The 26316-nt window shown below is 40.5% G+C and overlaps 1 protein-coding gene across 1 annotated transcript in view; it reads right to left on the bottom strand.

Moving 5' to 3' along the window:
• Positions 1 to 7930: 7930 nt before the first annotated feature.
• The window catches only part of C13H13orf42 (chromosome 13 C13orf42 homolog), a 33940-nt gene continuing 15554 nt past the window's right edge, over positions 7931 to 26316 (bottom strand). The window contains exons 2-4 of the mRNA XM_024567994.1: positions 11317 to 11464; positions 9039 to 9279; positions 7931 to 8105 (exon numbers count right to left, since the gene is read on the bottom strand). Of these exons, the coding sequence (XP_024423762.1) occupies positions 7931 to 8105; positions 9039 to 9279; positions 11317 to 11464 (564 nt within the window). The remainder of the gene's footprint in view (positions 8106 to 9038; positions 9280 to 11316; positions 11465 to 26316) is intronic.

Here is a 26316-nt window from a genome sequence, read left to right as displayed (position 1 = left end):
AGCACCTGCACACTCATACACTCATGTTAGGTGGGGCTGTTCCTGATAGACAACCAGTGTGTGGGTTGGCCTCACACATGAATGGGTCAATAACAATCAAGACTCAATTACAACAACAAGGCCCACATAACCCACACAAGGGGCACTGATGTAGCACCCAGCTCAGATGATCAAGGAGACTGTGCCACTGGGTCCCATGGGAAACCTACTACATAAGGCCACTGCATCAAGACTGGAAGTCATAGAAGATCTACTTAATACATACAAAACAAATACAAAGAGGAAGCCAAAATAGAAAGACAAAGAAACATGCACCCAAAAAGAACATAAAAAATCTCAAGAAAAAGAACTAAATGCAGGCCAACATTTTACCACATATAGAATTAAAAAAAAAAAAAACAGTTACAAGAATACTTAAGGAACTTAGTAAGAACTTTAACAGAGATAGCAAGCATTAAAAAAGGACATAGAAACAATAGCAAAGAAACAGTCAAACATGAAGAATACAGTATCTGAAATGAAGACTATATTAGAAGGAATAAACAGTAGGTTGAATGAAGCAGAGGACTGAATCAGTGACTGGAAGAAAAAATTGCAGAAAATACCCAAATCAGAGCAGGAAATATTTTTTAAAAAGAATTTGAAATATGACTATAATTTAAAGGACCTATGAGACAAAATAAAGTAACAACTTTTTTTGTTGTTATACTAAAGTAACAACATCTGCATCATAGGGGCACCAGAAGGAGAAGAAAGAGAGAGCAGAGGATCAAGAACCTATTAGAGAAATAATGGTTAAAAACTTCCTTAACCTAGTGAAAGAAAAAGATACCCAAGTTCAGGAAGTGCAGAGAGAGTACCAAAGAAGATGGACCTAAAGAGGCCCATCTGTTTATGTACAAAAAGGATGAGACCTAGAGTAATACAATCATAGTAGGGGATTTTAACATCCAATTGATATCAATGTATAGATCTTCCAGACAGAAAATCAATAAGGAAGCAGCAGCCTTAAAAAACACACCAGATCATGGAGGGATGGGGAGAAAAGGCACACAACTGTAATTGAATAACAATAAAAAATTAAAATTAAAAAACCCCCACCAGATCAGATGTATTTAATCGATATATTCAGAGTATTTCACCCCAAAATAGCAGAATACACATTATTTTCAAGTGCACGTGGAACATTTGTTTAAATAGATCACATGTTAGGACACAAAACAAGTCTCAATTTTAAGAAGATAATCATATCAAGCATATTCTCTGACTATAATGGTATGTAACTACAAATCATTCTCACGCACTCACACACATACACACACACACACAACCCTGAAAAACAGTGAGACATTGAAGCTAAAAAATAAGATACTAAACAATGAATGGGTTAACAATAAGATTGAAGGGAAAAATCAAAAGAAATAATCAAAAGATACCTTGAAACAAATGAAAATGAGAACACAAAAATCCCAAACCTATGGGGCACTGCAAAAGGAGTCCTAAGAGAGAAATTCATAGCATTATAGGCCTACTTCAAGATACAAGAAAAATTTCAAATAAACAATATAACTTTACACATAAAGGAACTAGAAATAGAAAAACAAACAAAGATCATAGTGAGTGGCAGAAAGGAAATAATAATGACTGGAGCAGAATTAAATGAAATAGAATCTAATAAAAAAAAAACAATACAAATTATCAATGAAACCAGGGGCTGAGTCTATTAAAAAATAAACAAGATTCACAAACTTTTAACCAGACTGATCAAGGAAAAAAGATGGAGGACCCAGATAAATAAAATCAGAAATAAAAAGGAGAAGTAACAACTGACACCAAAAAATGAATGGAATCATAAGAAGATGTTACAAACAACTATATGCCAACAAATTGGACAAACTAAACAAAATGTATAAATTTCTACAACTATACAATCCTTCAAAACAGAATGAGAATCAGAAAATCTGAGTAGATTGATTACATCTAGTGAAGTTACAGCGGTAATCAAAAAACTACCAAAAAACAAAAGTGTGGGACTGGATGGCTCATGGGAAAATTTTACCAAATTTTCAAAAAAGAAATAACACCTATCTTTCTGAAACCATTCCCAAAAATTCAAGAGGAAGGAAAGGTCCAAAACTCATTTAGTGAGGCCAACATTATCCTAATTCTAAGACCAGATAAGAACATTACAAAGAAAAATAAATTATAGGCTAATATCACTGATGAACATAGTTGCTAAAATCCTCGACAAATTATTAACAAACCAGATCCAGCAATACATTAAAAAAATCATGCACTATAATCAAGTGAGCTTTATTCTGGGGAGGCAAGGTTGGTACAATATCCACAAATCAATTATGTGATGTGATATATCAAATAAACAAAATTAAGGATAAAAGTGACATGATTATATCAATAGATGCAGAAGTAGCATTTAATAAAATCCAGCACCCATTTATGATAGAAACTCTCAGCAAAGAAGGACTAGAGGAAACATACCTAACATAATAAAGGACATGTATGACAAACACACAGCCAACATTACACTCAACAGGCAAAAACTAAAAGTATCTCCCTTAATATTAGGAACAAGACAAGGACATCTGCTTTAACAACTCTTATTCAACATAATACTGGAGGTCCAAGCCATAGTAATCAAACAAGAAGAAGAAATAAAAAGTACTCAAATTGGAAAGAAGAAAGTAAAACTGTCATTATTTGTAGATGACATGATACTGTATGTAGATAGAGAATTCAAAAAATCCCCCCAAAACTACTAGAATGGATTAATTAATTAAATAAAGTAGCAAGATACAAAATAAGTATCCAGAAATCAGTTGCATTTTTATACAGCAATAATGAACTTTCAAAAGAGGAAAATAAGAAAACAATCTCATTTATAATTACATTTAAAAAAACACTGAGGAATATATCAACCAAGGATGTAAAAACCTGAACTTCGTAAATTATAAGGCACTGGAAAAAGTACCTGAAGAAGATACAAATAAGTGGAAGCATATACCATGTTCATGGATATGAAAAATTAACATTAATATGTCCACATTATCCAAAGCAACCTGTAGATGCAATGCAATTCCTATTAAGATGCCAATATCATACTTCACAGAACTAGAAGAAATACTCCAAAAATTTATATGGAACCAAAAAAGACCCTGAATATCCTTAACAAAATGTGAAAGAATAACAAAGCTGGAGGTATCACAACTCCTGATATCAAACTGTACTATAAGAACACTGTAATAAAAACAGTCTGGTACTGGCACAAGAACAGACATATAGATCAATAGAATGGAGAAGAAAGCCCAGGAATAAACCCCAAACTGTATGAGCAATCCATATTTGACAAAGGTGGCAAGAGCATATTATGGAACAAAGACAGTCTCTTCAATAAATGGTGTTAGGAAAACTGGACTAGTACATGCAAAAAAAAAAAGAAAGAAACTAGACCACCAACTTACACCCTATACAAAAATTAATTCAAAATGGAAGAAAGACTTAAATGTAATGTAAGTCACAAAACCATAAAAATCTTAGGAGAAAACATAGGGAGTAAAATCTCAGATATTCAACGTAGAAATATTTTTGATGATATATCTCCTAAGGCACTGTAGACAAAGCAGAAAATAAAATGGGACTATATCAAATTAAAAAGCTTTTGTACATCTAAGGAAACTCGGCAAGATGAATACAGAACCCATTGTATGAGAAAACACTTCCACCAATGATATATCTGACAAGAATTTAATCTCCAAAATATACAAAAAGCTAATACAACTCAACACAAGGAAAACAAACAACCCAATTAAGAAATGGGCAAAAGAGCTACATAGATACTTCTCCAAAGAGGACACACAGATGGACAATAGACAAATGAAAAGATGCTCAACATCATTAATCATCAGAGAAATGCAAATTAAAACCTCAAAGAGATATCACCTCACACCTATCAAAATGGCTATCATCAACAAATCAACAAACAACAAGTGTTGACAGGGATGTGGAGAAAATGGAACCCTATTGCACTGTTTGTTGGGAATGCAAATTGGTTCAGCCACTGTGGAAAACAGTATGGAGTATCTTAAAAAAAAAAGATGTAACTCCCTTTTGATCCAGTGATTCCTCTTCTGGGAATCTAACCCAAGGATCCTGAAACTCCAATACAAAAAATATATATGCACCCCTATGTTTATAACAGCACTATTTACAATAGCCAAGATTTGTATACAGCCTAAGTGCTCATCAGTGGATAAGTGGATAAAAAAGCTTTGGCACATTTACACAATGGTATACTATGCAGTAGTAAAAGAGGAGAAACTTTTACACTTTTCAACATCATGGATGGACCTGGAGAAAATCATGCTAAGTAAATTAGCCAGTCAGTGAAAGAAAAATACCACATGACCTCACTAATATGTGCAAACTAACGAACACAATAAACAAATGAACAAGATAGTAACAGACTGCTGCTGTAAAGGAGGCAGGGAGGTGGATAAAAGATGGTGAAGGGATTGAACAAAAAACATTTATGCACAACCCAAGGAAACAGACAACAAAGTCGGGATTGCCTTGGGTGGGGAAAGTATAGGGCTGGGTGAGGGAGGGGATGGGGAGAAAAGTAGGAACCACTGTAATAGCTTAAACAATAGTAAAAAAATAATAAATGAATAAATAATAAATAGCTATCTAAGAAATAAACTCATGCTTTTTTAGTCAATTAATATTGACTAAGTAGGCAAGAACTTATAGTGAAGTTAAGATAGCCTATTCAAAATATTTTGTTGGGGAAATTGGATGTGTATATACAAAAAAAAATTGAAATTAGACTGACTTCTTACACCATATGCAAGAGTAAATTTGAAATGGATTAAAAATTCAATGTAAGACTCAAGACTATAAAAATCCTAAAAGAAAACAGACAGTAAAATCTCAGATATTTCTCATACCAATATATATTTTTTAATGTCTCCTCAGGCAAGGTAAACAACAGAAAAAATAAACAAATGGGACTTCATCAAATTAAAAAGCTTTGCCTAGCAAAGGAAACCACCAACAAAATAAAAAGACAACCCACTGACTGGCAGAACATATTCACTAATGATACATCTGATAAGGGGTTAATATCCAAAATTTATAAACAACTTATAAAACTCAACACACATACACACACACACACACAAAACCAAACAATCCAATTAAAAATGGGCCAAGGTTGTGAATAGAAATTTCTATAAAGAGGACATACAGATGGCCAATAGACATATGAAAAGATGCTCAACATTAGTAATAATCAGAGAAATGCAGATTAAAATCACAATGAGGTATCACCTCACATCTGTCAGAATGGCTATCATCAATAAATCAACAAACAACGAGTGTTTGGCAAACAACAAATGTGGAGAAAAGGGAACCGTTCCTTTTGCCCTGTTGGTGGGAATGCAGATTGATGCAGTCACAGTGGAAAACAGTGTGGAGTCACCTCAAAAAATTAAAAATGAAACTGCCTTATAACCCAGCAATTCTACTTCTGGGGATATCTCTGAAGATATCTAAAATAGTAATTAAAAAAAAATAGATGTCATGTTATTTACAATAACCAAGATCTGGAAGCAGGCCAAGTACCCATAATTAGATGAGGGGATAAAAATGCTGTGGTATGGTTACACAATGCAATGCTACCCAGATGTAAAGGAGAATATCTTACTATTTGTGACAACATGGATGAACCTGGAGAACATTATGCTAAGTGAAATAAGTCAGTCAGAGAAAGACAAGTACCACATGATTTCGTTTATATGAAAGTGTGTCCAGAAGGTATCCAGCCATATCATATGAAAAAATAGAGACATTTATTAAAGAACATACAAGATACAAGAAACATTGTATATAGGACAATGATGCCTCAGTCCCCATCAAAGTAGGAATCTTAGGACCTCACACAGTGCTCCCAATCACAATCAACTGCCTTGTCATATTTTCCTGAATCTCATTAACAGTCTAAAATATCTCCCCTTCAAAGATGATTTAGTTTTGGGAAAAGTCAGAAGTTGCACTGTGCCAAATCTGGGCTATACGGGGGCTGAGTCACCTGGTTGATTTGAGGTTTTGCACAAGACATGATGCATGAGGGAGCACATTGTTGTGATAAAGCTGCCAATCACCAGTTGCCCATAGCTGTGGCCTCCTGAATCATCCAAATAGTTTCTGCAGAGGAATGTTCAAGCTTAATGCAAAATTTGCTGCAGATTCATTGCTTTACTCACTCAGTTATTTTCAATGCAATGGCCATGCGGCATACATACTCACTCAACGGCATCTACTGCCCCACTGACTAGTACAGTTAAGTCATCATTGTTCATGTATGTGCATTCCAGTCCACTCTCCTTGGCTGCTGTGTTACACTGATGTCACTCAAACTATTCTCATTATATTAACATTGGCTGGACTTTTTCCAGACAGACCTTGGTATATTTAATTGAATGAAAGAAATAAACAATGAAAATAGACACAGACTCATAAATAGAGAAAACAGATGATAGTTCTAGAGGGAAAGTGGGTTGGAGGACTGGGTGAAAAAGGTGAAGGGATTAAGCCAAAAAAAATCCTCATAGACACAAACAACTGTAGGGTGGTACCAGAGGAAAAGGCTGGGGTTGGGAGGAGGGAGAAGAGGGCAAAGGAAGGATAAATGGTGATAGAATGAGACTTGACTTTAAGTGGTGAACTCACAATACAATATACTGATGATGTATTATGGAATTATACACCCGAGACCTATATAATTTTATTAACCAATGTCACCTCAATAAATTCAATAATTTTTTTAAAAAAACTGAAAAATCAGGTGAAGATGGACAAAGTGCATTGTATTCTCCAAACCATCAGTTCTCAAACTTGGGCAGGCATAAGTATATGAAAAAAGTATGTGAAAAATGCCTGGGTTTTGGGTTCAGTTCTCTGTCAGGGTGCATATGAGAGGCAACCAATCAATGTTTCTCTCCCTAATCTCCCTTCCTCTCTCTCTAAAATATCAATAAGCATGTCCTCAGGTGAGGTAAAAAAATGTAATTCTGATTCAGATACCTGCTGATATATATGAACCTTTTCTAGTCCAAAAGAACTTAATGATTTTGATTGCCTGTTTAACTGGGGAAAGGGAGAGACATAATCTGTCCATAACTTGGTTGCGTGGGTATCTATAAGGATTTTCTGGGTGACAATTAGGGAAAAAAACACCACTTTATCTTTCTCCTTTCCCAGCCAAATGTCTACAAAAAGTGAAATTTGGGGTCTGGGGGAGATAGCATGGTCCCAAGAGAGTGTCTGACACATTCCTAGTCCAATTCCACTGCCAGGGCACTGACCTCATCTGTAGCCTAATCCAGCAGAAGTTTCCAGAATAATGTGAAAAGTGTTAGGGTGAAAGGAGCTGCTTCTTGAACTGAATTCTGCACCAAAAAAGACAGCCTCAGTACATAGAGACCCATAGAGAGAGGAACTTTGTCTTTGAAAACTTTGGCCCAGAAATTCCTGGGTGAGTTCATTTTCTGTACAAAGCATGATGCTAGCAGCCACCTGTACAGATGCATGGAGAGCTTGGAACAGGCAAGGGAAGGCCAGGGGTTGAGCCTGAAGACACCCACTCAAAGCCTTCCATTCCTTCCACTACCAGCGAGGCTGTTACTACCTGCTAACTGACCTGTGTGGGGAAAGACCAGCTCCCAAAGTATCCAAAAGCATGTTCTCTAGGATGCTGTGGGTACTATTGGCACTAACTGAGCACCAGAAGTGTGCTCATGGACTTGACTTTGTTGTAGTTTCCATTTTTAACTCTACCAATCACCCCATTCTGCACTGAAGGCAAACACCCGCTCAGAGCCCCAGCCTGAGCCAAGCTGAATTGCTGAGGGAGTCATGGCACTGTCCGCTCCCAGAGTCGCTCTCCTAGCAGCCACTGCCCTTTGGGGTTTTCTGTCTTGAAGTAGTCCTCCCCTGGAGATGCCAGTGGTTCCAGTGCAAAGATCTCTGTATCCCATTCCATGTCTTCTCCAGAGAAGTTGAAGAGGATCCGCCTGGAGCTTCCTAGGCTGGAAGGGAGGAAGGCAGCAGAGAGAGTAAGTTCAATTTGGTTCAGAGAAGGGGTGCTCTGATTTACCGCTCCAGTGGAGACCAGTGCTGGGCATTGTGAAAGACAAAGCAGTGTTATCATAGAGGCTGTGGATGGACCTCAGCCGGACCTCAAACTGAGCTTCAAGGAGAAAAGAGGGTGATGAAGGACGGATCCTGGTTCATTGTTATGGGAGGAAAATGCTATTTAGAAAACCCCTGAATCTATAAGAATTGAATGGCCTTTGTAGAAACAGGAAGAAACATATGGATAAGGCTAGATGGATGTTTCTGTTGTGAATAGTGAGGTTCCCCCAGTTATGACCTGAGTTGGCCATAGCAAGAGAGCACTTACTGTTCTGAATGAATAAGTTACAGGAATTTTGGGCTAGGGATGGTCACTAGTCTTGGGAGAGAAGGATATGGAGAGAGAGAGGCCAAAAAAATGGTGGAAAGATGGCAAGAGGTGTCCAGCCAGCAAGAATTTCTTTGCCTGAGTCTGGCCAATGTCTTTTTAAGGCATGGGCATTTAATTGGCTTGATTTCGGTTCCCACTTGGTGCTATACACTCTTGAACCATGAACTCTCATTAAAAATTTGTCATACACAGTGTGTCTATGGCACTTAGGAGAAATAAGGAAAGAGGATGACAGAAAGCATGAGGACTAAGTGGGCCAGAAGGAAAGAAGGGCAGATACAGAATGAAAGCAATAGTTAGGAGTGGTGACAGCAGTGAACCAGGCTAGTGTATATAATATGAAAAAAGTTTTTCTAAACTAAGACCTTCACCTCCCAAAATACACAAGAATAATTTTTGGTGTGTAGGATGGATGCTCAAGTCACGTTAAAGAACATCCCAAGAGTCTGGAGGACTTGAGTACATCTTAGTTATATAATGTAGCCCAAGCACTTACTCATTTTTGCAGACTTTGGGCTTAAACTTCAAGGTGTTGAATGCTCCTTCCACAGCCTTGGGCAAGTAAATGGGGTGCCTCTCAAGTCTCCTCTGAGTGCCAATGGTTCTACACTCCATGCTTCTTTGAAACTGGCCATCTGTCATGTGTACAGAGTGCACAGCCACATCCTCAGAGTGCTGGCGTGGCACCCGCAGGATCCAGTTGGAGTGCAAGCTGTGCTCTTGAGAGCTGGTGGCCACTGAAAGAGAGAAGCAGGGCCCCCAGAAAGGAGTACTCACCATCGGGAGGAGCAGAATGCAATGGAGAGAGTGAACAGAGCTGAGAACTTACAACAAATGCATATATATAGCAACAAATTCCTAGAAAAGACTGGAGAATCAAAGAGGCTGATTTGACTCTGCATTTATGGTGTAGGAATACAATGGAAAATTGTGTGTCAATTAAAAATAAAAACATGTCTATATGTACTAACTTGGAAAGATGCCCAAGGTGAAAATAGCAGATGACAAAATAGAAAAGAGATCTTTTTTTTTTGCTATAAAACAATGGAACTTTAATTTTTTATTTTTAAAATTATTTTATTGTTGTTCAAGTGCAGTTGTCTGCATTTACACCCTACCGCTCCCTCCACCCCAGCCATCACCACCTCTCTCCCCCCCAGCCATCCCCACCTGCCTCCCCTGCTTTCACTCCCCTTGATTTTGTCCATGTGTGACTGCATGGATGGAACTGGAGAGCATTACACTAAGTAAAATAAACCAGGTGGTGAGGGACAAATACCTATTTTTGTTTTAAAAAAATAAATTGAGTGTGGGTATTTTTGTTTAAAACCTTTTTAAAAGGAAAAATACCAAAATGTTAACAGTGATTACTATCTCTGTGTGGTAGTATAACAGATCACATTCTTTACTTTCTTCTTTATGTTTTTGTGTGTCATTTGATTCCATTGATTTACAGTGGATGTATGTTACTGTTGTCATCAGAGAAAAACCATAAAGTCACTACCAAAAATTATAACTTTGAAGATGACATGCATCCTCAGTGGATTTTGTTATCCTTTCACCAATGCCCTGGATTCCAAGGCTCTGCTCCTGGGGAAAGAGGTATTCTTTGTCAGGGACTGAAGGGGCTTCATTGAAGGGGAGGGGAAGCAGCCTCCCTGCAGGGTACAATGAACTTGTGGGAGCAGTAACCTGTGAAATTCTGCAGAATCCAGTGAGAACTGAAATCTCACAGATTAAGGGCAGTCAAGGCCAAAACTAAAACAACAAGAATATAACCTTTTGATCATTAGTTAAAACACTAAAAAACTATTTAATATTGTTACCAAAAGTTGTTACCCCAGTAATCCCTGAATAAAATTGTCATTAATTATACCATGGGGGGGGAGGTCAAAGATTTAAAAACCTGACATTTGAGTAATGGAATTTAAAATTGGGCTCAACTCATGAACATGTTGAATTCTTTGCTCTGCACCAGAGCCATGACATACCTAGACAAGGAGAAAAGTGTTGCCCTCAACCCTCACCTCACTGCCTCTCCAGCTATCCATGCTGGTCCTAGGGAAGCACCCTGGCCCTCTCCTGCCTTACATATCCTTTCAGAGTAATGACTTATGAAACAGAGGGAGTGCTGGAGGGAGGGGTGCAGAGGGATGACAAAGTAGGTGAAGGGTCAGAGCTGTGTCCAACAACTGGTACTGCCCTTGAGCCAAGCTAGCTCAGGTAGGGTCAGAAGATAAATTTTAAAATATAGTTTGTCTTGTTTTCTTTTTAAAAAATTATAGTAAAATACAAATAACAAAATTTACTACCTTAACCATGCTTTAGTGTGAGGTTTAGTAGTGTTCAGTATATTTGCTTTATTAAGTGACAGATCTTTAGAATATTTTCATTTTGCAAAACTGAAACTATCTCTATGCCCATTTAGCAACAATTCCCTATCTAATGCATTTGTTTGATCATTTTTCTGTTACTTTGCCTCATGGATTCTTACAAAAGTTTCACCATGTCTCAGCTGTGGCAATGGACCACAGGGAAGGAGTTTTTGCCCAAATAAGGCCTCATGTGTTAAAGGGGCAGGTTGAAGCAGTAGCAACAGAGACAACTAAACTAAGGGACCACCAAGAGAAGAGCAAGCTCAGGGCTAGGCTCTGGCTTGCAGTTGTGAGTCTCCCAGTAATCAAGAGGTGGGATTCTAGATAGCCCATCATATAAATCCATTCCAGAGATGACAACCCACCCACCCATCTTCTGCCCCCAGGCATAGTACTCACCATCAAAGTCCACATCCTCATTCAGGGGGTCTGCTTCAGCAGCCCATGGCTGTTTCTCTGTGTCCAGCTCTGCCATGATGGAGTCAAAGAAGGCAATGGCCTCTGCCACGTCCGCGCTAAACTGTGAGTATTGCTTAGGGGTTGATTTCTGTTACAGGTGAAGGGGAGGAAAGAGAGTTGCCTGAGCCACTCTCATAGCCATAACTGCCAAAAAGAATTAAATGTTGCTGAAACTAAATGTATGTGAAGTTATAAATCTGCAGGTTTAAAAGGTGAATTTCACAAGCGCTCTGTGGAAAGAAGGTAAATACTCCACATCTACATTATCGTAGGTCAATGGATTTCTAATTATCTCAAGGAGGGAGAGAGAAACAATGAAAAGACCTGCTTCTTTCTTGGTCGGGAATGGTTATTGACCATTAGGCAAAATACTTAGTCTATCTTTGGCCTTCCTTTTTCCCTAATGATAAACATCTAATCCAGTAATTATACAGTTCCTTAGGTAGATGATGAGATGTTCACAGCAGGAAAGAGAGGACAAGATATGTTGGAAATACTCGCTAAAAGTTGTCAATGGCTAAAGTGGACAAACTTGGGCTCAATTCACGGAAAAATTGTAGAGAAATTAGTATAATTGTTGGAAAAGTATAAGAAATAATAAAATATATAGTTAATAAAAATCTACTGAGTTCTTAACTAGGTTCAGTGTTCTGTCCTGTTTCCTTCTTCTTCAGGATTTTATTATTCATCTTCATAACAGCCCACCAATGATCACAAGTGACTGACATCATAGAAGTTCAAGAACCATGGTGGACTTTGAGGAGAACTCACAATGAAAGGAAAAGAATCAGTGCATGGATTAATGAAAAGTTCTCTGAGGAATTTAGGAAATAGAGAACTTAAAAGGGACAATATGTGTTAACCTTGGCTATTTTGACCATGTGTAGAGTTGTATAGTTCTTTAATTTTACATGGGCATTTTGAAAGTAGAATGTTATTAAGAATAAATATGAATTAACTACAGACTGGCATGTAGGGAAATGTATGTACAAGATTTTGGTGAAATGTATGCATTTTGTACTATTAGCATTTCTAAAGCAAGAGTTTTTTTCTTACAGAAAATATTAAAGAACCACAACATACATCTGAATCTTTTTTTTAAGTGGAAAAGTATCCAAATGCCATTACTCCCCCCCACCCCCTTCAAAGAGCCCACTAAACTGAAAGCAAGGAAGGGAGAAAAGTAGAAACCCCAATGATGAGAACAAGAGAGAGGCCATCAGTGAAAGACAGATTTCCAAAAGCTTCCAGCAGTTGGAAAGCAATAGAAAAAGGGTAATTGATATAACAGAGCAGAGGGACTGGCATCCCAGAACTTCAATGATGGAGAAAGCAGCAGAGGAGACATTTTGAACTTTGGGAACTGAAAATGCTCTAGACTTGACAACAGCAAATATGTCAAGATTTGGGAGTGGGATGCAGGACTACTGAAGGACTGCTTGAAAGTCTGTATGAGCACAGCAGCCAGGCCACCAGGCATCTTCCCTGCAGTCAGAGACAACAGGGCTCATCGATATAGGCAAGTCAATATTCTTTTATCCTCTTTGTGTTTTTCTTGCTGGTCCCTCCGCTTTTGATGTCTCATCTGGCTCACTCCTATTCATCTATGAAGATTTGGCTGATATGACCTAGCGATTTCACTTCTGGGTATATATACAAAGAAACCCAAATCACTAATTTGAAATAACATGTACATCCTAGAGTTCATTGCAGCATTACTTACAATAGCCAAAATATGAAAAAAACCCAAGTGCCCAAGAATAGGCAAGAGAATAAAAAAGCTGTGGTACATATATACAATGGAATATTATTTGGTCATCAAAAGAATAAAACCTTACCACTTGTGGCAGCATGGATGGACTTAGAGGGTATGATGCTAAGTAAATAAGTCAGTCAAATAAAGACAAATACGATATGATTTTACTTATATGTGGAATCTAAAGAACAATATAAATGAATAAACAAAACAGAAACAAACTGATAGAGAACAGACTGATGATTGCTAGAGGGGAGGGTGGTTAGGGGACTCTGTAAAAAAGGTGAAGAGATTAAGAAGTACAAAATAGTCATGAAGATCTGAAGTACATCATAGGGATTATAGTTAATAACATTGTAATAACTGTATGGTGCCAGTTAGATACTGAAAATATCAAGGGAAAAACTTTGTAAAGTATATGATTGTCTAACTATGCTGTAAACATGAATCTAATAAAATAATAATAAATATGTCCCTGGCTGGTGTAGTTCAGTGGTTGAGTGCTGACCTGCGAATCAAAGGGTCACTGGTTCAGTTCCCAGTCTAGGGCACTTGTCTGGGTTGCGCACTATGGAGAACTGTTCCAAGAGTGGGAAATGTGGCTCAGCCCCCACTTGGAAAAGCCAGTAGGGAGCGAGGTTAACAGGCAGGACCCACGTCCATGGATAGGTTCTCCAGTGGGAAATCAGGCCTACATTGTACCTAGACTGCTATGAGACTTGCTCTTTCTAAAACTCCCTCACCCTGAGGCAAGCAAATGTTTACTGAGTATCTTTATCTTCATAAAATCTGGGCTAGACCTTCGAAATATGGAGCATAGCCTGTTTCGGCCACTTCTCCCTTTACATAGCGAATATCCTCCTTTGATGTATTCAGTGACACCCTCTCCTTTGTCTGCAAAAGATAACCACCCAAAACAAACCTTTGCATAGTAAAGGAGGAACTTCTTTGATGTAAAGGGCCTAGAAAAACAATAAAAGCCTATCAAGGTAAGGGTTGGGGCGCTCTCCTCTTGAGAGAGTGGCCGCGCTGTCCCTTTTCCTCCACAGGATTTCTGTAGTCTGTGTTTATTTGAATACTGCAACCACAATGGATCCTGCGGGCCAGGATCTGCATCACCTGGTGCCCAGGAACAGGGACCCAGGGCTACAAGTCGCAGTTGTAGTCAATACACCAACTTCTTGGGAGTTGCATGCAATAGCCCAGGTAAGGGCTGATGGCACTGAGTGCTTTTCGGTTAGGTCCTAGGGTGTGTTGGATTCAGGGCAAAAGGGATTCCTTCCAAGGTCACCCTCTCTCGCACCCTCACTGCTTTGCAATTGTACCTTCCTTAGTAAGCAGGAGCCTGGCTCTCTCTCCCAAGTATCTGCCACAATCTTGCGGGCACGGGTCGAGTAGTTTAAAGCCACAAGGGCTCTTGTCATTATAAGACACTCATGAAAGGATAAGATGGACGTGGACCGGGACAGAACACTAGGTTTCCCTGCCAGTGCAAGCAAAGTCCACCCAACGATAGGCACACTGTAAAAACACTCATAAGCCCATCCATCGCGGTACAGCCCCCAACTAGGTCTAGACTTGGGAGAAAGAGCAAAGACTTTCCCTTTAATAAGCTTTAAAAACAACAACTAGTTACAGGGATACTTTAAAAGCATCTCAGTAAATTCTGTCATTCAAGCCGCCTCTTGTGATCCTTTCGCTCCGTCCACCTGCATAAGGAAAAGCGGATAGGGAATGAGTGTTTTGGTTTCGGCTGGACTCCAAAGATCGCCTTCCAGAATTTAGTGGGGGTTGTTTGTTTTTGTTTTTTTTTAATTTTAATTTTTTATTGTTATTCAATAACAGTTGTGTGCCTTTTCTCCCCATCACTCCACCCAGCCACAGCCAAAGCCCCCACCCCCACCTGCACCCTCCCCCTTGATTTTGTCCATGTGTACTTTATAGTAGTTCCTGTAATCCCCTCTCCTCACTGTCCCCTCCCAACTCCCCCCTGTCCATTGTTAGATTGTTCTTAGCTTCAATGTCTCTGGTTATATTTTGTTTCCTTTTTTTTTTTTTCTATTTATTATGTTCCAGTTAAAGGTTAGATCATATGGTATTTGTCCCTCACCACCTGGCTTATTTCACTTAACATAATGCTCTCCATTTCCATCCATGCTGTTGCAAAGGGTAAAAGCTCCTTCTTTCTCTCTGCTGCGTAGAATTTCATTGGGTAAATATACCATAGTTTTTGGATCCACTCATTTGCTGATGGGCATTTAGGTTGCTTCCAGTACTTGGCTATTGTAAATTGTGCTGCTATGAGCATTGGGGTGCACAGGTTCTTTTGGATTGGTGTTTCAGGATTCTTAGGGTATAATCCCAGCAGCAGAATTGCTGGGTCAAAGAGCAGTTCCATTTTTAGTTTTCTGAGGAAATTCCATACTGTTTTCCACAGTGGCCACACCAGTCTGTATTCCCACCAACAGTGCACTAGGGTTCCCTTTTCTCCGCATCCTCTCCAACTTTTATTTGAGGATTTGTTTATGCTGGCCACTCTGACTGGTGTGAGATGGTACCTCACTGTGGTTTTAATTTGCATCTCTCTGATGGCTAGTGATGCTGAGCATCTTTTCATATGTCTCTGGGCCCTCTGCATGTCTTCCTTGGAGAAGTGTCTGTTCAAGTCTTTGCCCATTTTTTAATTGGGTTGTTTGTCTTCCTGGAGTGGAGTCGTGTGAGTTCTTTATATATTTTGGAGATCAGGCCCTTGTCTGAGGTATCATTGGCAAATATGTTTTCCCATACTGTTGGTTCTCTTTTCATTTTAATGATGTTTTCTTTAGCCATGCAGAAGCTTTTTATTTTGATGAGGTCCCACTTGTTCATTCTTTCCTTTATGTCCCTTGCTTTAGGGGAAGTGTCTGTGAGGATGTTGCTGCGTGAAATGTCTGAGATCTTACTGCCATTGTTTTCGTCTAGGACTTTTATGGTGTTATGACTTATATTTAAGTCTTTTATCCATCTTGAGTTTATTTTTGTGTATGGTATAAGTGGGTGATCGAGTTTCATTTTGTTGCATGTAGCTGTCCAGAACTCCCAACACCATCTCTTGAAGAGGCTATTTTTTCTCCATTTTATGCTCCTGCCCCCTTTGTCAAATATTAATTGACCATAAAGGCTTGAGTTTATTTCTGGGCTCTCTGTTTTGTTCCATTGGTCTATGTGCCTGTTTTTATGCCAGTACCAGGCTGTTTTGATGACAATGGCCTTGTAATACAGTTTGATACCAGGTATTGTGATCCCTCCTACTTTGTTCTTCTTTCTCAAGATTGCTGCAGCTATTCGGGGTCGTTTATGGTTTCATATAAATTTCTGAAATGTTCGTTCTATATCTGTGGAATATGTCATGGGTACTCTAATAGGGATTGCATTGAATCTATAAATTGCTTTGGGTAGTATGGCCATTTTGATGACGTTAATTCTCCCAATCCATGAGCATGGTACATGCTTCCATTTGTTTGTCCCTTCCTTAATTTCTTTTTTCAGTGTTGTGCAGCTTTCTGAGTAGAGGTCTTTTACCCCCTTGGTTAGGTTTATTCCTTGGTACTTTATTTATCTTGTTGCTATATCAAATGGGATTTTTTTTCTGATTTCTGTTTCTGCAGTTTCGTTGTTGGTATACAGGAATGCCTTTGATTTCTGAGTATTGACTTTGTATTCAGCTGTTTTGCCAACTTCATTTATTAGGTCGAGTAGTTTTTTGGTGGAGTCTATAGGATTTTCCATGTACACTATCATGTCATCTGCAAACAGTGACAGTTTCATTTCCTCCTTTCCAGTTTAGATGGCTTTTATTGCTTTTTCTTGTCTGATTCCTGTGGCTAGGACTTCCAATACTATGTTGAATAGGAGTGGTGAGAGAGGGCATTCTTGTCTTGTTCCTGATCTTAGTGGGAAAGCTCTAAGTTTTTGTCCATTGAGTATGATGTTGGCTGTAGGTCTCTCAAATATGGCCTTTATTATGTTGAGGAATGCTCCCTTTATTCCCACTTTGCTGAGTGTTTTTAGCAGAAATGTGTGCTGTATCTTATCAAATGCTTTTTCCACATTTATTGATATGACCATGTGATTTTTGTCTTTGCTGTTGTTGATGTGATGTATTATGTTCATTGACTTGCGAATATTGTACCATCCTTGCATCCCTGGGATCAATCCCACTTGGTCATGGTGGATGATCTTTTAATGTATTGCTGCATGCGGTTTGCCAATATTTTGTTGAGAATTTTAGCATTGATGTTCATCAGGGATATTGGCCTGAAGTTTTCTTTCTTCATTGTGTCTTTATCTGGTTTTGGGATTAGAATGATGCTGGCTTCATAAAAAGAGTTTGGGAATCTTCCATCAGTTTGGATTTTTTCGAATAGTCTGTGAAGGATAGGGGTTAGCTCTTACTTAAATGCTTTGTAGAAATCTCCTGTGAAACCATCTGGTCCAGGGCTTTTGTGTGTTGGGAGTTTTTTGATGACTGCTTCAATTTCCTCTGCTGTTATTGGTCTGTTCAGGTTTTCTGCTTCTTCTTCATTCAGTTTTGGAAGATTATATTTTTCTAGAAACGCGTCCATTTCACCTAGGTTTTCAAATTTCTTGGCATACAGTTCTTCGTAGTAATTTCTTACAATCCTTTGTATTTCTGTGGTATCAGTTGTAATCTCTCCTCTTTCATTTCTAATTGTGTTTATTTGGATCCTCTCTCTTTTTTTTCTTGATGAGCCTAATTAAAGGCTTGTCGATTTTGTTTATCTTTTCAAAGAACCAGCTTCTGGATTCATTGATCCTTAGAATTGTGCTTTTAGTCTCTATGTCATATAACTCTGCTCTGATCTTGGTTATTTCCTTCCTTCTGCTTGCTCTGGGCTGTCTTTGTTGTTGTTCCTCCAGTTCTTGTAGGCGTAGGGTTAGGTTGTTTGTTTGAAATATATCTATCTTCTTAAGGTAGGCCTGTATTGCTATGAACTTCCCTCTCAGGACTGCCTTTGCTGTGTCCCATAGGTTTTGGATTGTTGTCAGTTCATTTTCATTTCTTTCGAGAAAATTTTTGATTTCTTCTCTAATCTCGTTCTTGACCCATTCATTGTTTAATAGCATGCTATTCAGTCTCCATGATTTTGGGTGTTTGGGTTTTTTTCCTTTGTAGTTGGTTTCTAGTTTCATTCCCTTGTGGTCAGAGAAAATGCTTGATATGATTTCAATTTTCTTGAATTTGTTGAGGCTTGCTTTATGTCCTATCATGTGGTCTATCTTTGAGAAAGTTCCATGGACACTTGAAAAGAATGTGTATTTTGCTTCTTTGGGATGAAAAGCTCTATATATATCAGTTAAGTCCATTTCCTCTAGGGTATTGTTAAGTGACACAATATCCTTGTTGATATTTTTTTGGAAGACCTGTCCATTTTTGACAGTGGGGTGTTAAAGTCCCCTACTATAATTGTGTTGCTGTCAATATCTTTCTTGAAGTCCTCCAAGATTTTTTTATGTATTTGGGTGCTCCTATGTTGTGTGCATATATAATGTCTTCTTGGTGGATTCTTCCTTTGAGTATTATGAAGTGACCTTATGGGTCTCTCTTTATGGCCCTTCTTTTGAAGTGTATCTTGTCTGATATAAGTATTGCTACCCCTGCTTTTTTTTCCTGTCCATTTGCTTGGAAAATTTGTTTCTAGCCCTTCACTTTCAGTCTGTGTAGGTCTTTTGTCCTGAGGTGGGTCTCTTGTAGGCAGCATATGTGTGGGTCATGTTTTCTTATACATTCAGCTATTCTATGTCTTTTGATTGGATCATTTAATCCATTTACGTTTAAGGTTATTATCGATAGGTAGTTATTCATTGCCATTTTTTCCTCCCTGTGTTCCTGTCCCTTTCTCTTTTCCTTCCTTTCCTTAAAGCAGTCCCTTTGGCATCTCTTGCAGAGCTGGTTTGGTGCAAGTGTATTCTTTTAGACTTCTTTTGTCTGGGAAACTCTTTATTTGGCCTTCTATCTTGATTGAGAGCCTTGCTGAGTAAAGTACTCTTGGTTGCAGGCCTCTGGTTCTCATTCCTTGGAATATTTTTTGCCATTCTCTTCTGCCTTGGAGCATTTCCATTGAGATGTCAGTTGCTAACCTTATTCAGGCTCCCTTGTATGTAACTTCCTTTTTCTCCCTTGCTGCCTTTAAGATCCTCTCTTTGTCTTTGAATTTTGCCATTTTAATTATGATGTGTCTTGCAGTGGGTGTCTTTGGGTTCCTCTTGGTTGGAACTCTCTTTGTTTTCTCGATTTGGGTGACTTTTTCTCTCCTCAGATTAGGGAAATTTTCCATCATTACTTTTGCAAACAGGTTTTCTATCCCTTGCTCTTCTTGTTCTCCTTCTCGTATCCCTATTATACGAATATTGTTACGTTTCATGTTGTCCTGCATTTCCCTTAATCCCTCTTCATTTTTCTGAGCCTCTTTTCCTTTCCTTGGTCTTTCTGGGTGTTTTTTTCTACTTTGTCCTCCAGCTCGCTGATCTGATTCTCCTCTTCATCAAGTCTGCTTTTCATTCCTTCTACTTTGTTCTTCAATTCATAGATTGTATTCTTCCTTTCCTGTTGGCCCTTCTTGATAGTTTCTATTTCCTTTTTCATGTTGATATAGTTTGCAGTGAGTTCATTGTAGTTTCCCTGTAGTTTCTGGCAGTTCTCTTTGAGCTCCAGGAGCTCAGTGGGCTTCCTGAGAACCATTGTTTTGAACTCAGTATCTGATAGTTGACTTGCCTCTTTTTCAGTTAGCATTCTTTTTGAGGCTTCCTCCTTTCCTTTCATTTGGGAATTGTTTCTTAGTCTTCCCATTGTTTGCGAGACTCTTCTTGTTAGCCTCTGCTTCTTAAATTGATCTATTCTGACTCCCTGGGTTTATGGTATGAACTTCTATGGTGGAATGCCAATGGTATTCAGTGGTGCTGTCTCCTTAATCTCATGTGCTCACTGGTCTTCACCTGACATTTATGGGTGTAACACAGTCTAACTCTGGTCTTTTCAGCACTCCAGGTTTTCTTTTCTCACCTATGGGAAAAAGAGAAAGGAGGGCAAAAAAAAAGGAAGAAGAAGGGAAGGAGGGAAAAAGGGAATAGAAAAGGAAAGGAAGGAAGGAAGAAGGAATAAAGAAAGATTGGAGGCAAGATAAGAAGGAATTTTAACAAAAATTAAAACAAAAGAATAAATAAAGGAAGGCAGGAAGAAGGAATAAGAAAGGTAAAGGATGGAAGGAAGAAGGAATTAAAAAAAAAGACAGAAGGGCAGAAAGGAAGAAGGAATTGAGGGGGAAAGGAGGAAAGAAAAAAAAAAAGTCTTCTGCTGGCTCTAAACCAGTCAGGGTAGTTCTGCTGGTCTTCCTGTCTATGGAACAGCAGGGGGTGGTTGGAAGGATTGGTTCACTTTTCTCCCTTCCTGAGTCACACTCTTCACTGTTGTTCAGCCTCCAGTCCAGTTCCTTAGGGTCCTTCTTCTCCCCACTAGGCCTTTAGTTCATCAGTTGTGCTGTCCTTGAGTTGCAGCAATTAGGGGCAACTCACATTCCTTCTTGCTCTTTGCTGTCTTAGATGCTAGTGGCTCTCAGTGCTGCTATGGGGTAGTTCAGCTCTCTACTGGGTCGAGTCTTTCCAGGGAATGCAGTCTCCCCTAGTCCTGCAGCTCCCCTCTGCTGGGTGTTCTGCCTTAGTCATAGAGAACCAGTAGGCCCTGCAGGGCTCTGTGCGCAGGGGCTTGATAGGAGTTGTAGGTGTGGTTTCTCGCAGGCAGGCAGGCCATTGATCACCTGATCTGCTGCTTTGGGCCTGGGTCGCACGCAGCTGGCTGGTCGGCAGCTCTGGGACTGAGTCGTGTGCTGCCGGCTGATCCAGCCGCATTGGGTCTGAGTCGTGCAGCCCTCGGTCAGAGGCTTTGGGCCTGTGGGTGGGGCAGCTAGCCTCTGCTCCAGGTGCGCACCCACCCCAGGTTTCAGCTGTGGGCCTCCAGTCTGCTAATCTGGGAGCTCGCAACCAGGCTTTAGGTGAGCTCCAGGGCTGCTTATCCCGCGTTCACAGTCCAGGGGCTGAGTGGGGAGGGGCGCCAGAGGTCGCGGCTGCTGTGGAGAGTTCTCTAACTAGCTGCTGTGTGCCTCTATTTTCGTTTTCTTTTTGAGAAATTCTTCCTATTCAAGCCCCTCTGGTCCAAACAAGCACCTGGCTGCTCATACAGCCCAGCCTGGCTCTCTCACAAGAATCCTGCAGCAGACCCTGTGACCGGGCCGGGGCTTCAGCTGCCCTGGTCCCCGCGCAGGTCCCAGGGACCTAATTGTCCTTAAGCACTCTTCTTACTGTCAGATCTTTCAATGTCCTCTATCTTTGGTCTCTGATCTTCATATATGCTGGAATACCGTTGGCTGTTGTCTCTGCTCCTTGGATCAGCTAGGTATTTCACTGGTGTTCCAGAATTTAGTGTTAGTCACAGGTTTTGTATGAGAGCTTTTGGCATTAGCCAAGCTCCGAAGACAAAAGGCACTTCCTCCCCTTGGCCTTAGAAATCAGGTGTTCTCATGTGAGTCAGAACCTTGCGAGGGTGTCTGGGATCAATTCCCGAGATGTGCAGGGTCCTTATAGGGACCTCCAACATCACCTAATCTAACTTCTGGCTCATCCAGGGAAGTGCGTATAAAGGCTGGTCACCTAGTGCTTCAAACCCTACCTCGCAGCTCTAAATGCTTGGGGAGGACCTGAGACCCATAAGCAGGGTTAGGGTACTCAGAAAGTCTGGTCCCCCTCTCCCTGACGGTCTTTCACCAACAGCACATTTAGACCCACCACAGTCGATCCCTTAATAGCTAACTAGTTAGGGTCCACCATAGGTGGTGGAATCGGAAAAGACAACAATCAAAAGTTAAAAGGAGCCTTTTTAATAGCAAGAATGGGCTCTGGTTTATCTAAAGAGCAGGAAGTTTACCTGCTGTGTTACAGCAGCTTCTCCAGGAAGTGGGTTATAAGGTAAAGGAACAATATCTCATTTAGCTTTTATGAACTATAAAGGAATATTGCCCTGCTTTTCCTGACAAAGGAACCTTAGATATCCAGGTTTGGGAAGAAGCAGGCAATAAGTTAAAATCTTTACAGGACAGTGGTGTTTCTATCGGACCCCAAAACCTAATAACTTGGGGGCTAGTCAAGAGTGCTCTCATGCCCATGTGGGCTAAGAAACAGGAGCTAGTCACAGAGGAGGATAAGGAGTCTAGTTCAAAGAAGGGAGTCATGTATGATGTAATGGAAGAATCAGCTATGAATGTTCTGCCTACAGCCCCACCGGAGGACCTGCCTTATAGCCATTGCTCCTTACTTCAACTCTGGGAGCGTTGACTCCCTTGCAGAATGACTCTCCACCAAGAGAGCCAGAAAATTCAGACAGGTATCCTGTTTGCGACAGTGCCTTCGGCAGGCAGAGGAGGCTGGAGATTTAGATGCCCTTTCAGTCTTCCCCATTGTAGTCAAGGGTCAAAGAAATGTCCATGAGCCCCTTCCTTTTTCCCTGTATAAGGATCTAAAAAGGAGCATTAGAGAAAATGGACTTAAGTCTCCTTATACTAACGGGTTATTCCAAGCCATCACTGACAGCTATAGAATGGCCCCTTGTGACTGGATTGCTCTGGCCAGGACAGTCTTAACCCCAGCTCAGTTCACATTCTGGCATTTGGAGTACTCTCTGTGAGCCATCCACCAAGCAGCTGAAAATGCACAAATGAAAAATTCTGTCACCCTCTCTATGCTGCTTGGGTCTGGGGCTTTTTCCACTGACGCGGATCAGGCCAGGCCTGATCCTCATGCTTTTAATCAAAGTGCTCAGATTGCTCTCAGAGCCATGAAGGCTGTGCCTGATTCTCAGGCTAGGGAAACTTCTTCCTTTACCAATATCCATCAGGGTGCTGTGGAGGCATATATTGACTTTATTGATCGCCTCCAAGAAGCCATTGAAAGGCAAATAGATAATGACAGAGCAGCCAAATCTCGTTTGTGGCAGTTATCTTATGAGAATGCTAACAAAGACTGCAGGGCCATTATAGGTCCCCTGCGAACTACCACCAAAGACATCAGTGAGTTTATCAAGGCTTGCCAGGATATCAGCACAAAGCATTATAAGGCTTCCCTCTTGGCTGCAGCAGTTAAGGGAGATCCCAGATGTTACAACTGTGAAAAGCCTGGTCACCTGCACAAGGACAGAATCTCCTGGGGTGCTCTTACAGAATATCTATACTTGACCCTTTCCCAGACCAATTACTTCAGATAATCAACGCATTCTAATGCACATCAGTTAAAAACCACCAGTCTATAGAAACCCTGGCATGGGGGAAGGACCCATGGCTGAGTTTTTTTTAGCCTTCCTTCACTGCCATGGGCTTTTGTCAGCTATACGAGGACATTCTCTTGGTCAACTCTAACAGAGAACACCAGTACAAAAGTATAGGGAACTGTTCCACATGTGGGAAATGTAGCCCAGCCCCCACTCAGAAAAGCCAGTGGGAGCAAGGTCTGGTAGTCAGGACCCACACCCATGGATAAGTTCTCCCATGGGGAATCAGGCCTGCATTGTACCTAGGCTGCTATGAGACTTGCTTTTGCTAAAACTCCCTCACCCTGGATGGAGGCAGCAAATAATTACTGAGTATCTTTAACTTCCAAAAGTCTGTGCTAAACCTCCCAAGTATGGAGTGTAATCAGTTCAACCACTTTCCCCCTTGATCTGTAACTTCCTTCTCTTTGAAGTAATTAGCAGCATTCTTTCCTTTGTTGTCTGTAAAAGGTGATTACCTACAGTGAACCTGTGCATAGTAAATGAGGACCATCCTCAATGTAATGTGCTCAGAAAAGCAAGAAAAGCCTGTCCAGGCAGGGGTCGAGCTCTCCTGGGCTCTCTCTGGACCTCTTGCCCTCTCTCTCACTTAGAGAATGGCCATACCGTCCTTTTTTCTCCACAGGATTTCTGTAGCCCGTGTGAATTTGTCCATTGCTGCCACAACACACGGATCCTGTGGCCAGGATCTGCATCACAAAAGCTCCATCAACTGAGACTTAAGGATCAGGGCTCCGGATAATATTACAGGAAATTCTACTTTACAAAGAGGTGGTGGTATAAAATGGGATGTCATCAACACTCATGAGTGAGATCCAAAATAGCCCTCCCTCTCTATACCCAGAACTCCAGGTGTAAATTGGTTGCCTCCCTCCCAACCTTGATTTTTTCTAGTCCAGAATGTTCTAACATCTCCTTTGGAAAGTCTGAATGTAATGCAGCCTGCAATCCTGCTGCACTTGGTGAGACCTGAGTTTCACAGGGCTTGTGTTCCTTCATCAGCCCTATAGCATCCCCAAGGAGAAGGATCTTTCTCTGAAAACATCTGTATTATTTTTCCAACTCTACTCCAGTTTGCCTTTCATATTCACTTTCAGTGGCCTTAAGGTTTTCATTTTCCAAGCTTCCTTGTCCCCATTTGGGGGTCTCAGATTACTTTGCCCAGATGGAAACCTTTACATTTTTTCAAACTAAACTCCACTGTACTTCTCATTTTAATTTCTGAGTCCCTTCTGAAACTGATGGTTTCACCTGTCTTCAGGGCACCTGCTCTTCTCCAATCTGCTAGTTTTTTTCTGGGCTCTGTCAGTATTTCTTTGCAAGAGATTTGGATTTGACAAAATAAACTTCCAGTTTTAAGCAGAAATTTTTTTTTTCAGAGGTTAGGGTAAGGGGGCATCCTAAACACACTCAAAGCCAAGAGGACAAGCAGTAAACGTCTAGCCTTGTTCTCATCTCTTACTTGTCAATCCTTTTTACTTTTTCAGAGGGCCAACTTACTCATTTCAGCAAACAGTCTTGGGCACCTCTTCTCTATGCTCACATTCTGCCTTATGTGAATAATCCACTACAGCACATGGTATTATACCCTCATAGCTCCCAGCAGAACTTTCCTTTGACATAAACTTGGCAAATAATGCTCACAAATAAGACTCTCAGTTGATACTTACTGCCAATCTCTGCATTCATGACACAGGTCGTACAATATACATAATCCCAATATTCTTGGTTGTAATTCTACCTCTTTCCCTTCCAAGGAAACTCAATACACCAGTGTGGTACTGTTGGGAACCCCCCTGCCTGGTTTCAGAAACTGTAACCTCCCTTGAGCGGTTTTCTTCTCAATTTCTCTCCCCTGCACCCTCTTCCATAAATAGTAGTCTTGAGTTCTCTCCCCCAAGCATTTGCTGCATTTCACCAGCACGGGTTGAGTATTTAAAGGCGACTAGGGCGCTCACCGCTAGAACGCCCATGAGAGGATAAGCTAGAACGTGGACTGGGACAGAACGCTAGGTTTCCTGCCAGCCACAAGCAAAAGTCCATGCAAGGAAAGGCACACTGTAAAAGCATTCACAAGCCCATTCCCTGCAGCACGATCTCCACCTAGGTTTAGGGTTGGGGAGGAGAAAGCAGAGACTTTCCCCTTTTATCAGCTTTTGTAGAGAGGTATGAGTGTTTCAGATTCCTGCTGAGTGCGGAAGAAAAGAGGCACTTCCTCCCTCAGGCTCGAGATCTTGGGTATCCCTACATGAGTGGGGGCCTCACAGAGGTGTCTGGGGTTGAATACCTGAGGTATGCAGGGGCCTCACAGGGAATTCCACCTCATGTAATTTAACTTTTGGCTCATCTGGGGAAGCGTGATTTGAGGGTTGGTCACCCAGCACTCTGAGCCCTCCCAGCTGGTCTAGATGACTGGGAAGAGAAATCGAGACCCATAAGCGGGGTTAGGGTGCCTGGACATCTGGCAGCCCTCCCTGACTGTCTTCCACCAGCAGCACATTTCGACCCACTACTCTCTCCTCACTAGCAAGAAACAGGATCTGAGGGTGCAGACGGAGTGAAAGCGAAACTTAAACTGGTTTTGTAATTGCTGCACTTGTGGCAGGAGGAATTTCAGAAAACGTTCATTTTTTGTTAAGGAATTTCTTTAAAGGTTTCTACAAATCCTCAACCATGGGGAACAGGGTCTCTAAGGAACAGGAACAATGTTTTAAGCTAATTCAGCAGCTTTTTAAGGCTGCTGGATGTCTCCCAGATAAGGGATCTTTAGATTTGAAAATATGGTAAATAGCAGGGCAGAGAAGCCCTTATA

Source organism: Desmodus rotundus, chromosome 13 (genome assembly GCF_022682495.2).
Source record: "Desmodus rotundus isolate HL8 chromosome 13, HLdesRot8A.1, whole genome shotgun sequence".
Taxonomy (NCBI): domain Eukaryota; kingdom Metazoa; phylum Chordata; class Mammalia; order Chiroptera; family Phyllostomidae; genus Desmodus; species Desmodus rotundus.
Note: the sequence above shows the minus strand (reverse complement) of the source record. Positions and strands in the feature narration are given on the sequence as shown.